This window comes from Rousettus aegyptiacus, unplaced genomic scaffold (assembly GCF_014176215.1).
Source record: "Rousettus aegyptiacus isolate mRouAeg1 unplaced genomic scaffold, mRouAeg1.p scaffold_m13_p_7, whole genome shotgun sequence".
Taxonomy (NCBI): Eukaryota; Metazoa; Chordata; class Mammalia; order Chiroptera; family Pteropodidae; genus Rousettus; species Rousettus aegyptiacus.
The window spans coordinates 13245063-13260979 of NW_023416310.1; the positions used below are offsets into that span (position 1 = coordinate 13245063).

At 48.5% G+C, this 15917-nt stretch overlaps 1 protein-coding gene across 4 annotated transcripts in view; it reads left to right on the plus strand.

The window, feature by feature from the left end:
• The first annotated feature begins 6816 nt into the window (after window positions 1–6816).
• The window catches only part of EFR3B (EFR3 homolog B), a 75001-nt gene continuing 65900 nt past the window's right edge, over window positions 6817–15917 (plus strand). For 2 of the 4 annotated variants that reach the window (XM_036224403.1, XM_036224404.1), the window contains exon 1: window positions 6817–6973. In XM_036224403.1, coding sequence (XP_036080296.1) covers window positions 6967–6973 — 7 coding nt within the window. In that variant the 5' untranslated portion in view covers window positions 6817–6966. Of the gene's footprint in view, window positions 6974–7824; window positions 7936–15917 lie in introns of those variants that run through there. The other 2 variants (XM_016121756.2, XM_036224405.1) reach the window with 2 other exon arrangements.

Sequence of the window (15917 nt, forward strand, 5' to 3'; positions counted from 1 at the left end):
ATGGGATCAAACAAAGTGGCCGAGGTAAAAGGGTGGAGGCTCTGCACCAAGTCCATTTTCATTTGCGCTTTCTTCCTTGGTATACTAAGTACTTGTATGTGTCTACTCAAAGTAAATTCCCTCTACTTTCACCTCCCTCTCTTGTCTATTATTTTATATAAAGTATGTTGACATCAGTTAGATTTATAATTTAATTTATGTGGATGTTTTGACTATGGCCACTCATACGTCTTCTTCGGAAAAATGTTTATTCAGATCCTTTGCCCTCCCCCTTTTCCTTTTGCTATTGAGTTGTGTGAGTTTCTTATGTATTTTGGATATTAAGCCCTCATCAGATATGTGATTTATAAATATTTTCTCCCATTCCATAGGTTGCCTTCTCATTCTGTTAATTGCTTCCTTCACTGTACAGAGCGTTTTAGTTTGTATGCTTTTGGTATTGCATCCAAAAAATGATCGCCGAGACCAATGTCAAGGAGCTTTTTCACTGTTTTCTTCTGCAGGCTCATGGTTTCAAGTCTTTCATTTAAGTTTTTAATCCATTTTGAGTTCATTTTTGTGTATGATATAAAATGTGTCTAACTTAATTATTTTGCATGTGAATATCCAGTATTCCCAGCAGCATTTTTGGAAGAAACTATCCTTTCTCCACTAAATGGACTTGGCATCCTTGTTGAAAACCATTTGACCATACATGTGAGGGTTTATTTCTGGGATCTATTGATTCCATTGCTATATGCGTGTCTTTATGTGAGCACAACACTCTATTGATTATTATTGCTTTGTAATATAGTTTGACATCAGGAAGTTGATGCCTCTGGTTTACTCATCTTTCTCAAGATTGCCCTACTATTCAGAGTCTTTAGTGGTTTCTTATGAATTTTAAAATTTTCTCTCTGAGAAAAATGTCATTGGAATTTTGACAGTAATTGCATTGTCTGAAGATGGTTTTGGGTACTATGGGCATCTTAACAATAGTAAGTCTTCTAGCCGATGAACACAGAATGTTTTTCCATTCATTTCTGTCTTCTTTAATTTCTTTCAGCAACATTTTATAGTTTTCAGAGTCCAAGTTCTAGGACTCTATTTTTATCTCTCTTCTGACACATCATTTTTCTGTCTTGACTTACTTTCTCTACTAGTGAGTTTTCTGGATGGCAAGGATATTCATATTTCTCTCTCTCCACTGTGTCTTAGAGTCTCTTGAATGTAGTAGTCTCTCAATGAATGCATGTTCCATAAGTTAAAACACGAATGAGCCTAACCGACCAGATATCAGATACTAATAGGTTTCACAATAAAATTGACTTTTTCTGTTATATGCATGTTAGTACATAGATATCTGAGCTTCTCTAATATTTTAACCTGAGAATTGCTGAGCATTCTATCATGGGACTGAGCCAGAAAACTGAGAACTGGCCTAAAGATTCAGAAGCTGAGAATTGTGGCTGAGTACTAAAGAGGAGTCCTATGGCTGAACAGAGTCCGGGGAGGAGGAAATGGGCATGGCTAAGGATTCCTAACTTCAGGGCTGCTAAAGGCTGGGCGGGTGAGTATAACACTCAGCATTCTTTGGGGAAGCACCAGGGGTGATTTCAGAGTCCAAAGCCAATCAAGGCCATGCATAGACAAGGCCAGGGAACAAAGATTTGGCTTGGGTAGGCCAGGATATCTTCTTTGGAGAGTTGGCATCTAGCTTGATTGAAGTCCAGCACCAGTTCTCAGGTCGTAGAGTACTGCGCCTCACAGGTCCTTTCTGTATTCTTCTCCTGTATCCAGGCTTACAATTTTTTGGAGCTGTTTTTCTCCCTCTCCTCTATTTTCATGTAAACCATTTTTTTTTTGATCAGGTTAACCAGCCTCTGGGCAAGCCTGTTTCTTCTGACTGATGCAGGTCTCCTTAGTCATGGCAAAGAAAGCCAGATTTGACCTTTTGAGATTATCTATCTGACTAGCTTTCCACTTCCCATGTCTTCTTTCCACATCTTCTTTTCTCTTTCAAGTCATGTCTTCAGAGTGGGTGGGCTTGGGTCTCCCGGTGGGGGCAGGTGTCATGTGGGCTGGAGGTGGGAGGTAATGGGTGGAGAACAGGGACCTCCTGACAGCAAGGAACCAGGAGAGAGTGAAAAGACCTAAGAGTCGAGACGAAGGGTCTGATAATGCCTGAGCTTTTTACCACAAGAACGTGAACTTGGATTTGAGCTTCATGTGGGAAAGGAGTGGCTTCTCCAGGGACCATAGGGAGCAATAGCTAATGGAGCAAGCCTGACCCCGCTCTGGGGTGAACCAAGGGTAAACTGAAGGCAGTGAAGAGAATGGAGGCTGGGAGAATTTGCTTAATACTTTTAAACCTCCATGTGTCAAGAATCAGTATCTCGAACTTCACCCCCTCTCTGGTAATACGTGGTTTAGAGAAAGTAAAATCCGCAGCAGCCTTCTCTACCTCTGACGCTCAGGCCCTGATCTCACGGCAGCTCTGTCCCCACTGCGTCCCTTCTGTACCCAAGGCAGCTCCCAGGAACTTTGCCAAGAGCACGTCCTACTGACCCGGCTCTGAGCTGTTTTCTGTGTTGTGGAGATGCGTTCCTCAACCTTGGTTACCCACCTGCTCCTACTTGGGTATTGTTTTTATAGGCTGTTCTTTCCCTGAGGCTTCTGAGAAGTAGGTCAGGGGACCTGCTTTAAGGGAGAAATGCCAGGAGTTCAAGTCACCAGGCTTGGAGTCAGGAATCCTGAGTTCTATTTCAGGCTTCACAGCTAGCTAATCAGCTACGCGACAATTTTAGGGGCACATTCTCCCCTCTGGTTCTCTGTGGGCCCTTCTCCAGGTCTCATGATTTATTTTCCCCTGAAGCTGCATCCCCTGGGGCTGTCATCATCTTCCCTTTTCCTCCCTTGGGAAGGAACTTTAAAGTCGTCGGCTGCTCAAGGCTGGTACCTAGAGCAAGAGCTGCTGTAATTGTGTGGCTGATGGGGAGATGAGAGGCTTTTGCACGACACAGGAGCTGGTGGGGCCGTGTGAGGTCGAAGCATCAGGAAGCCAGATTCCTGGAAGGAAGGACAGGCATGGTGTTGTGCCCTGGACAGCAGAGCCCAGGATGCAAGTGAGGGCCCTGGGTTCTATGTGACGATCATAGATTGCCTCCTACTTCTAAACATCCCTTTCTCTGTAATGCAGGGAAATTCAGCCTCTGGTTCACGTGGAAACTCGGGAAATTGTGGTGCTTGCTCATGGCAGATGCGATCATTTGAGCTGTAGTGGCAAAGGACATTGTTCATGGTGACTGCATTACCAGGGTGCGCATTGGCCAAAGAATAATGACCTTTTCTAAGACTTAGTTCCTGCAGCCTGACTCAACCAGTCCCAGGAGACCTCCCAGCTCTGGATTGAACCAATGCCATAGGGGACTACCGCTGATGGACTTGGAGCAGGTGGAAATTAGGGCACCCGCTTTGGTCCGGATAGCCTGAGACCCTCTTTAATCTCTGCTCCCAAAATGCAGGTAATGAGGGAATGAAATCCAGATGAGGAAGGAGAGCAAAAGCAGGTAAAGGCAGGAGAGAGGGCATTGGGGCATTAGACTGTTAGGAAGAACTTAATTCTAAGTGCAGTTGCACATGTATGTCAGTGTGGACTGCCGGGCATCGTGGTGTGGTGGAAAGAAAATGAGTCTTGGGCAGAGTGTTCTGGGCTTGAATCCCTGCTCAGCCACTTACTAGAGAGCTGACTCACCTCTCTGGGCCTCAGTTTCCAAGCTGCAAAATGAGAATAATAGTGCTGAGCTTGCGAGTTTGCTGAGAGTATCGCATGAGATAACCCATGGCGAGTGCCTGGCACAGAACCTGCGGCACCGTGAGTGCACAGGAAATGCTACTTCTTTCCCACTTTCCTTCCCGTCATGCTCATCACCACGTTTTGGGGTTTCTGTGATAACGTAAGAACTTTTTAAAGACAGGAATCTCGATTTTGACTTTCCTCTCTTCCCACGGTTCACGTAAATAGCCCATACCTACTTGATGTCTTTTCTTGGGCACACTATCCTGGATATTGAGACCCGCGGGTTCTGCTCTTTTGTTTTAAACCGTGAGCCAGAAGACTGTGTGACCTCCGGGTCTCAGCTTCCTCGTGTGGTTGTGATACCACCGCCTTAGGCTTCTACAGCAGCACCATTTCCTGCACAAATGTCATCCAAATGTCTCGACTGCACCTCAGAAAAGCTAGATATGGGCCGAATCCTTCACCACTGTACGCAGAGATCCCAGAGGGACCTCGGTCCTCTGGCTGAAGCACCCATGCCAGAGCATGCAGGCTGGCCAGAGTGACCCCACCCCTGTGCCTTGGGGGGCCACATACCACTGGGATCTATTTGGGAGCACAGACCAGGGGGTGGGGGAGAGATTACTCCAGACCCTTTTGAATCATGAGGATCCAGGAGTCCGTTCCAAAGGATGGCACTAATAAAGTTGCCAGATGAGACTGAGGCTGAATCTGAATTTCAGAAAAACAAAAAATTTTTTTTAGTTTAATTATGTCCCAAACATTACATGGAATGTATACAACTTCCTCCCAAATTATTCTTTTTCTTGGAAATTTTAAATCTAATTGGGCATCCTGTTAGTATCCTGTGCTTTTATTTGTTAAATCTGGCAACCCTAGATCTAATACAACAGGCTTCGGGTTGAGTGCTCCAGGCCCTCCCAACAGGGCCCAGACTGACCCGTCTGGCCTTCCTCCATACAGCTGCAGAGTCCTTGACGCTGCTCCAGCCAGTGGATTCTAGACTACACCTCACCAATTCTCTCCCCTCTACCATTCTGACCTTTGCAAATTACAGGCCATCTAGCTGGAACTATTTACATTATATCTCCACATCTAAAAATCTTGCCCATTCTTCAAAGCCCATCTTGATTTTTTTTTTTTTCATGAAACTCTACCTGGCTCCTTCTATAAATCTCCACCATAGAACCTATTGTATTTTATTATAAAATTTTGTATGTATCCCTTCTCCTGAGTACTTTTCACAGTGGCTAGCACATAATATCTGGTCACTAAATATTTGATAAAAAATAAAATGAATGTCTAAATGGAAGTCTGTGCCTCTCTTTACAATTTACTTACAATTTACTGTATTCTCTCTTGTCATGTAACGTTTTTATCAGTATTTATCTTGTACTCCCTGCCAGACACTTCACTTGGTGAAGACAGATATCGCTTTTCCCACTGTGCTGCAGACACCAGTGAATGACGAGTGTATTTTATGTTGAGCAGACTGTGTCCAGACCGAGCTAGACTTTAAATTCTTCCTTCTGCCCTGGTTCACATGTGATGCTCAGCAGATCTCAAAGCCACCTGACCCGGTCCAAAAACTGGAGAATAGAGACAGAGCTTCTTTGTGAGCCGGCCGAGAGTCTAGATTAAATGTGACCTTTCCAGGGTTTCCCAGGAGGGTTCTAGGGATCCCACGTGCTACTGAGAGAGGTAAAGAGGTAAAGGAACAGGAACGAAACCTGGAAACAGCAGGGTGTGGGAGGGAGGAGTGAAGCTAGAGAGAAATAGGAAACAAGAGTTTGGAGTAGGGCAGAGAGAGCACTGTCCCCAGAGTCAATGATCTGGATCCTCTCTCCTGCTCTGTCCCTGCCTTGGGCGAGGAAGGAAAGAAAATAAACATGAGAGTGCCCCCTGTGTACTGTCATGTAGGTTTTATAGCAATTTCCTGACAGTCCTTCAGGAAGCCGAGGTTTAGAGAGGGTAGGGGACTAGCCTACAGACACATAGCTCAGTGTATTTAGGGAAAAGAACACAAGCCAACCTCTCACAGCCTGTTTCCTCTTCTGTAAAATGGGAGACGTTACATTATCGTTAAGGTCCTCCCCGCCCTGACTTCTAGCAGAAACCCCAACCATGAGGTAAGAGGAAAAACTAAGGAATGGACATTGAAAGGGCAGGCGAATGCGTGAGATGTAGGGGAGGCTGGGTGAGCAGCCTCAGGGAAGCCGTGGGCCGGGCCGCGTCTTCAGGGTGTGGAACCGGGAGTCTTCTGCCCCTCTGGGTCTGTTTCTCACAAGGTCACAGAAGATGGAGCTGGCCTTGGGGCACAGGTGGAGTGGATCCTGTCCGCAAAGCTTGTGAATGACACGTATAAATCTGGAAGGGGAGAAGCGAGCTGATTTGGGGCGGGGGGGCGTTTCTGCGTACCTGGCCCAGGAAGGACGCTGTTTGTTAGCAAGCTCTGGCCAGAGAGTGTCCTGAGGGCTTAACTAGACAATGGGGCTCAGCTAAGGGGGCCAAGGGAAGGCCAGGGTTATTCCGCAATTCATCTTCCTTGCGCCCCTGGCTCAGCCTACGCATCTGGGACGAATCCAGGGGCGGGGTTACACCTGCAGCTTCCAGCGCCCCTGCTGACCCTCGGTCCCACAGGCTACGGGCGACCTCAGCTGTTGGCCTGAGCATTCCAACAGGGGCAGGGAGTTCGGGTGAGTGACTTCCCCAGGAGACCGCTGCAGCCGGAAAATCCGCCGCCTAGCCCCTCGAGGTGACAGCCTGGGAGAAGGCGCGTCTTAGGATCTGGGATTGTGGGAAGGTGCTGGGGCCGAGGCCCGCGGAGGGCGGGAAGTGGCCTGGGGCGGGGCGGGGCGGGGCGGGGGTCGGGCTGCCCGGCAGCCGCCACGCGGGGAGGGGGAAAGGGGGCGGGACGCGCATTAGCATAGTCTCCTCCCCTCTCGGCGCGGCCCTGCCCAGCAGCCCGAGCCGAGGCCGGCGGCGCTCAGCCTGGACTCGGGCTGGGCGCGCGCGCGGCTCCGGGCCCCGGCCCTCCCACGTCCGGCCCCCGCTCCCGCTCCCGCCCCGCCGGCCTCCGCCGCCCGCCGCCATCCTCCGCCGGGTGTGAATGAAAGGCAGGCGCGGCCGGGGGCTGGCTGCAGGCGACGCGGCGACGCGGCCTCGCCGGAGGCGCTCGCCCCGCGGAGATGTATGGTAAGGAAGGCTCTGCCTCGCGGCTCGCAAACTTGCAGGGCGCGGACCATTGTCCCCTGGCGGGGCCCGGGCGAGGCCACGGGGCGCGGACTTGGTGCCGGCTGGGCTCTTTCTGTCTGCCTGTGCGCGCGCGTATGCGCCGAGAGGACAAAGATGCCCCGGGCCGAGGACCCGGGGTTCCTCGGAGTCCTTCGGCCGGGTGGTTTGCCAGGCGCTGGGGCGGTGGGCGGCGGCCCGGCGTGGGGCGGGGGCTTGAGTGACCCGGAGCGGCTGGGCGCTGGAGAAAGCGGGTCTCCCGTGGAGCCGAGCAGACCGGGACTGTTGCTGGAGGTGGTCAGGTGGTCGTGTGTGATAGCACCTGCAGAATTAACAAAAGCGGGTTGTGCTGCGGAGTTTTCTGCGGGAAGCTGATCTGGGATTGCGGGCGGTGGCGGGGGAGGGGGGGCGGGACACTCGCTGCCCGTCTTATGCCAGGCTGCGAGGATGTGGGAGGCGACGCGGGCGGTGCAGAGGGCTGGGGAGCCAGTCAGTGCTGGGAGCCTCGTCTCGCCTCCTCCAGATGGATGTGGCCTCTGTCTTGCCCCTGCCGCCCGTGGGACCCGGGCTCCCTAACTTCCAGATTGGCCCATCGCAGTGATGAAGGAGAAAGAGGCTGCTGGGGGCGCAGCGCAGCTCTGGTAGCCACCTTCTGGCTGTCCCCTGACCTCTCCTCCCTTCTCCCACCACCATCCTCGCAACTGACGTGCAACAGTTAGCCAGACCCTCAGGGTGTGTGTGTGTGTGTGTGTGTGTGTCTGGCGGGAGGGAGCGAGAGAGCGCGCGCGAGGGTGAGCCTGGGGAAGGCAGGGAGAGAAAGAAACGATCCCAGCGGACTTCAGACCATCAGAACCCAGATTCTGGCAGGTCTTCTGGGGCCCGGCAAAAGAACTGGAGTTGTTCTCACCTCCCACGCCCACTGCCAGGTAGGGGGGCTCAGGTGGACCCTGAGGGTGAGTGTTGAGAGAAAAGCGTGTTCCCAAATTAACCCTGCTCAGCTGCCTCACTCTACAGACTGTGAGTCACAAAGTTTGTTGGAGGCAGAGGAAGCTGAGAGCTTGGTGCAGAGGCTCAGCAGTCCATGAGACCGAGAGACACTCTCAGCCTTTTAATCAGTCTCCTTCCCTGCCCAGTTGGTAACACATCTGCATTTCTGAACCAAGTCAAGACATCAGCAAGTCCCCTCAGCAAGTATTATTTCTCATGGATGGATCAAAGCAGGCAGTAGGGAGGGGAGGTTGACATCAGAGCCTGTTCTGGCAGGAGGAGTGGGGGAGGGGGGAGGTAATAAGGCCGTTACAATTTATAAGCTAGGAGGCTGTGAGGTTCCCAGGGGAGAGCTGTGTTTTCTTACTCTCCCTGTTTTTCCCCCTCATCTTTTCTGCAGAGTGAGCAGCCTGAAGCTGCAGATCACTTGACAAAAGCATGTGACTGCAGGGGCACCTGCAGTGGGGAAGGAGTCAGGACCGGGCCCATCCGAATGGTTAAGAACTAGGAACCCCAGATGTGCTGGGCCGCCTCGTCGCACTTAGTCTGCGATAGATAGTTCGATAACTGATCTTGGGTTTTGGGGTCCCAGTCTGTCTCTGTTGTTTGAAACAAGTCAAGGACCAGTTGGATGGGACAGAAAGGTGAACTGGGAAGCCAGCCTATCTGGGTGCTATTTTCAGATACCCCGCAGATTTTCCTTTCTCTTTTATGATACATTTTTATTCCTCCAGCTGCAAACAGAGGTGGTACTTACCCTTGAATGATTCATGGAAAGATTATAATGAAGGAATCCTCTGGGCAGTTGCCTACAGCAAAGTCACACCAACGCTGGTTGGGAGATAATTATTGGATCTCAGTGCAAAGCCTTGTCTTTAGAGGCGTGAGAGGGAGCCCCCTCTCTAAGGGGAGGGCTCGTTGGCCTGGATTTTAGTGTTTTCTTGACTTTCATGAAAAGACAGGGTTCGTATATCCTGGTAATTACTCTTTCTCCAGAAGCCAATAGAGTAATGAAAAAAGATGTGGACAGGGAGGTTGGGAAGGCTTAGAATCGCAGACTTTTTTATGTTTCGTTGTGATTTTCCTATATTTTTGACGTGCTTTATCTGAAGTGACACAGTCAGATGGAACAGGGCAAAAGGCAAACTGGGGCCTCTTCGATCAGTGCAGCACCCCGCTCCCCATGCCTTGGGTAAAGGCTCATTAGGACGGTCAGTGAGGCCCCCATGTAGAGGAAAAGCCACACAAGAGCTTTAGGTAAAGGTGTCCCTTGACCACCCCACCTTGGTGACTTGATCCATTAAGAATAATGTAGCCTAACCCGGTCCCCACCTCTCAGTTGCTTGGCGATCCTAGACAGATCCTCATCTTCCCTCTTCTCTCCTCCTCACCTTAACCTCTGGCTCCGAGGACTCAGCCTTCCTATGTCCCCAGTTTCCTCTGTCTTCTTCCTTCTGTCTGTGGAGGAATAAGGGCCCATATCTTTTCAAGAAGACACAGTGGTACCTCATACAGAAAGAATCCTAGACCTGAGGTCTGCCCGTCTCATTTTAAGAACCAGGTCATGGCTTCGTGACCCTAAGCAAGTGGCATCGTCGCCGGGAATTACATTTCAGGAGATAGTGGTGAGACACCTCTCCACCTCCTAGGTCTGTCGCGAGCCTCGCATCCGGGCACTGTCTGTGACAATGCATCATAAGAGGTTCTTCACTCATGGGGTGGATAGCTCAAAAGCCTGGCCTCTTCCGGTGGTCTTGGGCCTTTTCCTTTCTTCATCTCTGCCAGCTCCCGACGATACCTATTTATGATACTTCCCACCCCACCTTAAACACACAAATCACCTTGGCACAGCTAGCCTCTCAAGCCTCTGAACTACTTCACTTTTTCCCTTCACCAAACTCACCCCAGCTGCCTCCTCTCACTCATTCCTAAACCCCAATCCCTTTCTGGAAATAGCTCTCCAAAATGACCTAAGTGACTTCCCACAGTCTTGTTTATACCTATGCACACAGATTGACAAGGGACCTGGAAAAATAAAACATTGTGGGCAAATTCTCTGCAAAAATGGATTCCCATTTGTTTTTCTTTGTGTTAGACTTGTATAATGAAAAGCTTCCCTCTTTCTCTCTCCTGGGATGGAATCGTGGTGGTCCTGCCCAGGAGTGTCCCACTTACCCGCTGAGGTGAGGCAACACTCTTTGAGAAATGTGTCCCTCCAGAATTAGGGCTGCCGGCTGTGAAGAGCCACTGGGAGGGATTTCCCCCCTACCACAGTTTGGGTGGCCAGTCCCACTGGAACAAAAGCTGCTCTGAGGAACTCCCCCCACCCCCTGCCCCCGCCCACCCACCTCTGGGTGCTGCCTCATCCCCAGCGGATGCTTTTCTTCATGCTTTGTGATTGAGAATGCTCGCTGTAGGGAAAATGACAATGGCTTACAAGTTCTGCAAGTGCATCCCAGAGCACTGTGTGAGCGTGTGTGTGTGTGTGTGTGTGTGTGTGTGTGTGTGGAGAAACTGCAGGCGGGGCCGACCCCCGAGGTGCAGAGACTCACCCTTGCCGAAAGTTCCTTAGGTCCCGAGGCTCCTCACCACAACCACATATGCACGCACGCGCGTGCACACACGCAACACACACACACACACACGCACACACACACACACAGCCTCCTCCAACTCCCCACACACCCCCCCCAACACCTTTATCCCAGAGAGCTTGTTTTCTCTCTCTTGCTGCTCACAGTACAGTGACTTCAAACAATTGTAGTTTTTTTCTTTGCACATAAATCAAAATAAAAAGTTAATATCACGTTAGAGAAAATTTGGAAAAGTGAGAAGGGGAAAAAACCATCCACAATCCTACCCACTAAAACCAACCTGTTATACGATTCTGTAAATTTCCGCTAGGATCCTGCGCCTGCCTGCTTTTGCCCTTTCTTCTCTCTTTCTTGCCTGATCCTGGCTGTGTTAACCCAGGCGTGATGGCGAAGCAGCCAACACCAGGGAGCCCCGTGGACTGGCTCTGCCCTCGGGTAACCTTGGACCTGACCCTTTCTGAGCCTGTTTCCTGGCCTGCAGAAACGACAGCGCCCACCTCATGGGAGATATTAATCGGGATGAGAAAGCCACCCCCATGTTCCCCTTCCCTTTCTCCAACTCTCCTCTCTGTTTCTTAATTTAAAAAAGGGGGGAAAAAAGCACAAATCTATAAAAATAAATTGATGTCCCGTAAGCTTAATAACAGGGCTTGTGCAACTGTTTTTTGTATCAAACAAAAGGGAAATCTAATATAAAAAGCATCTTTTTTTTTTTCTGGTACTCATCCAATCCTTCTAGAAAATCCAGAAAACACAGTAAGCTATAAACAAGTATAACTGCTTTTACTGTTTTGATACCTTCCATGCACTTGTTTATACTATTGGAATTATTCATTTTACATAATTTTATGTTCTGTTTTTTCTACTTAACATAAGAATATAAGCATTTCCCCCCAAGTTAAGAAAAAACTTGCTGGCTGCCAATTTTAATGACTATGTAATAGTTCATTGACTGAATGCATAGGTAATACATAAAGATTCAATTTTATAACACTGGGAAGGGTATCTAGTGCTCAAAGCTTTCTCTAAATTTTGGAATATTTCCCTAGGCTGTAGGCCTCCAAATGGGTTGATCAAGGTATATCAACATTTTAAAGATTTGTTATATATCGTCAAATTGTTTTCAATTTGTATCAATTACACTCCCGCTAGCAGTTATGAGAGTGCCTATTTCCCTATACTCCTCAACACATTAAATATTGAGATTTTTCCTAATCTTTGCTAATTTCATGGAATTATATCATTTTAACTTGTATTCTTTATTATTAAAGTTAAACACTTCTTATGTTTTTAACCATTTGCATTTTAAAGAAGTGTCATGAGTGTTTTATTTATTGAGAATATTAACCATTCGCCTGCCATTTGCTTTGTTTTGTGTTTTGAAGGAAAATAGACATCAACTGTCATGGATTTGTGGAGTGCCAGCTAGTTATGATACTAGCTGCATCATGGGAGGATGTAAACATGTATAAATGTCCTTTCCATCAAGAAGATTACAATTTCATTGGGGAAACAGGATGTAAAACATGCAAAAAATTAAACGATACGAAGATAGTTTCAGTAAAATTGCAGTTTTGCAGGGTGGAATGAAGCAGCTCATCCAAGGTTCAGCCAGCAATGTCTTGAAGTGAAAGAGACCCCTGGGAGGTGGGCCTGTTTGGAAGGCCTCAGGAAGACAGAGCAGGCATTCGTGTGGGGGTTCTGAGGCTGGGTGGAGGGAGAAAGAGTGGGCCAGGTAGAGGCACCTGTGTGAGCGGCTGCATGGAGGTGGGGAAAGAGAGGACCCGTCCAGAGAGAGTCAGGGGAAGGAATTACTGGGTTTGGGCAGAGTTTAAGTGGGGGGAGGGGATTATGTTACGGAGAAGCAGACTTTATGTCAGGATAAGGAGTTTTCACTTACCCCTGTGAGCAGTAGGAGCCCTTGAAGGTTTTAGACTGTCAAAGGGGCTGATTCTCGCTCAATTGATGTTTTAGGGAAATGACTGTGAGGGTGCTGTGCAGAAGTGGGGTGGGAGTGGGGAATGATGTGGCCATAAAAAGTGGAGGAGATACCAGCCACAGGTGGTAGCCTAAAGCAGGAGAAAGCTTTGGACCAGTTATAATTATGCGTATGCAGTGGAAGGTGTTTGCCCCTTTAAAAAATGCAATAGGACTGGGTGGGCGGGAGAGATGGAGGCGTGAGATAAGATGAATTGAAACTTTTTAAAAAAAATATTCCCATGGTACATAAAAAGTGGGTTATATAAGCAGATATAGAAAATAGTATATTTTGAAAGAGGTGCTAAATTACCTAGAGCTGTAAATTTATTATAATCTGACTTGTTCTAAAGAGGATCCGGGGCATATTTTTATATTTGCACCTGTATGCTACAATAAATAAAGGGATCAAAGCAAAGAATAAGAGTAAAACGGGAAAAAAATAAAGCCAAGAATGAAGTTATTCCAGGAAAAAAAAAAAAGTGCCTACCAGAAGACTGTTAAAAATTCAGTTTTGAGCTTCCTGTAGGCCAAAAAAGATGAAGAAAGTCATTTGCAAGACTCCTAGCAGCTATAAAAAAAATTTTTTTGAAATGCAGTTGCCTAGGACATATACAGCTTTTGAGATGCTAAGATCTGAGAGAAATTCCTCCCTGAGTTCCTCCTAAAGGAGGAGTATTTTATAAATATTGGTCTAAATTAGACTCTTCTTTTAAAAATATAGTTCTCTTAATCCGCTCTATACCAGCGTGTAGAGTATTAAGACTGGTCCAAATGCCAGTTTGTGGGTTCTGATTCCTCACTTTGAAAGTGCCGCCAGCCCTGCTCTTGGCTTCCTTCCTGGTTCGCTGTGAGCCAGGGCTCCGAGGCTCTGGCCCCCTTCTCAGCTGCGGCTGTTGTCTCCCCTTCCTGAGGAATGTGTCTCCTCGAAAACTCTGAGAAGCTGTTTCTGCCTTCCTAATCGAGGGAGGCCGTCTGGTCACTCTCGTGCACGTGCCTCATTTTAATTCACTGCACGGCCGTTTATCACAGCCCCATACTTCCCTTGTCTGTGTCAGCCCCGTGAAAGCAGGGAACTCATTTCTCTTGTTTCCTACTGCATCTTCAGGGCCTAGAACGCTGCCTGAGACAGAGTAGGCACTCAGAAACCTCGATGAATGGATGGATCCCGAGCTACATACATGTCGTTCGAAAATTTTACCTCTCTGTAACTCTGACCAACTATATATTTTGGCCTTAAATGTGTCATGAATAAGAATACAATTACTGTTATTTTAGCTTCCATTCGTTGGGCACCACTATGTGCCAAGCAGCCTTCTAAGCATTTTGTATGTATTAAGTGATTTAATCTTCCTTAAACTTGGCGAGTTAGGGATTATTATTCTCATTTTATTTCTTTTTTCTTTTTATTTATTTATTTATTTATTTATTTATTTATTTATTTATTTATTTATTTCTGATTCTCATTTTAGAAATGAGAAAACTGAGACACCGAGAGGTTTAGTAACCCACCCAGGGCTGCACAGTTGTGTGCCGGGCCTGGGATTTGAACTTAGGCATTCCAGCTCCCGGGAGTGGACTTGCCCCACCCCCATCCCATCCCACCTCACCCCGCCCCACCCCGCCCCACCCTGCCCTGCTGCTGTTCCTAGAATATTCTGAATGTTCCAGAGAATACAGTCTTTGCAGAGCTTACTGTACCTCACAGACTCCGCCTGTGTGTTAATTTGGGAAGAGCATGACAGCTTAGGGCTGGACTGAGGGGCGACATGCCTTCCCTGTGGTCCCAGGCCGGTCAGCACGGAAGCTGGGAGCTCTCACTTCTGGTCGGAGCCTCTGCCTCTTGGGATACTTCCTCCTCCTTCTTCACTGTTTTTCTTTTTCAGAGAGAGAAAGGGCCGCAGGAAGAACCTTGAGGCCTAAATGGGGATAAATAGATAAATAAGAGAGGAGCCAGGAGAGCAGGTAGGTGAGGGTGGAAGGCGGAATGCAAGAGTCAGTGATGGCGTGGACAACAGCAAAGCGTGAGCGTACGTCTCAGAGAGAGGGAAAGAGAGGCAGGCAAGCAGAGCCTGGGTTGGCAGTGGTCCGTGCTTGGCCCGGAGGAGAACAGGAGCTGGGGACCTTCTACAGCAGGAGGAGCTGCTGCTTCTCTGCTGACTTGGCTGTGAATTAAAACTTCTTCCCTACATCTTCAGGCCCAGCCAGTCTGGATGCAGAGATCGCTGCCTCTGTAAGGTTAGGACTGGGTGTGTGTGACAGAAAGGGATGGTGGTTCAAGTCCCAGATGACCACACTGTAGCCACAGGGCCCTAGAAAGTTAGTCCATCTCTCTCTGAGCCCATTCTCTCCCCTGTGAAATGGGGGTAGTCTACCTTGGATCATGAGGGGTCAAATAAGATAATGTCTATATACACGTATTTATATTAGAGAACACTGTACCCGGAAAGGTGATATTATCACCATTCGAGCAATATTTATGGATGCTTCTGGGGCATGGCCACCCCATCTCCAGAAACAGTGACAATTCCTGCATACAAAGATGGGTATGTCATATGTGAACTGTGTTTGTTAAAATCCTTCAGCACAAGCATGTGAAAGCTGAAAGCTGCTGCAATATTGGTGAGCTGGGCACCTGCCTCTATGAAGTCTGCCTGCTCGGTCTTTTAAGCCCAGTGCCCTAATGCAGCGGTTCCCAACTTTTTTTGGCACCAGGAACCAGTGCTCCTATGAGACTCTAATGCCTGACGATCTGAGGTGGAGCCGAGGCGGTGATGCTAGCGCTGGGGAGCAGGTGCAAATACAGATGAAGCTTCGCTCATTTGACCACCACTCACCTCCTGCAGTGTGGCCCAGTTCCTAACGGCCTCGGACTGGTACCAGTCCATGGCGCGGGGGTTGGGGACCCCTACCCTAATGCACATCCTGTGGCCTGACTATAAATCTGAGAATTAGGATTCCTGGGTTCAAAGGCTAACCTTCTCAATACCCTCTAGAAGGACCCAGATAAATTCAAGCATCCAGGAACTAGGACTCTCAGATTCTTAGCATGGCGGAGCTCCAAGCTTTTCATCGTAACTATTCAGAAAGGTTCCATGTCCCAACTTTCTTTTTAGGCGGATAACACGTGAAATAACATTTATAAATCAGGTGAAGAAGACTTCCTAAGTCATAAGAACAAGATCACTCAGAAAGGCACTGCTGGCAATGGAGTGATGCATATACGGCCCCTCTTCACTTCTCACTGCGTGTGCAGGAAGGATGCTTCTAGAGTAGAGGCATGCAGGATAGAGTGGAGGCATGCCCAGAGTTCTGCAGCTTCCTGCCAAGCCTTCTTCGTGTCCCCACTG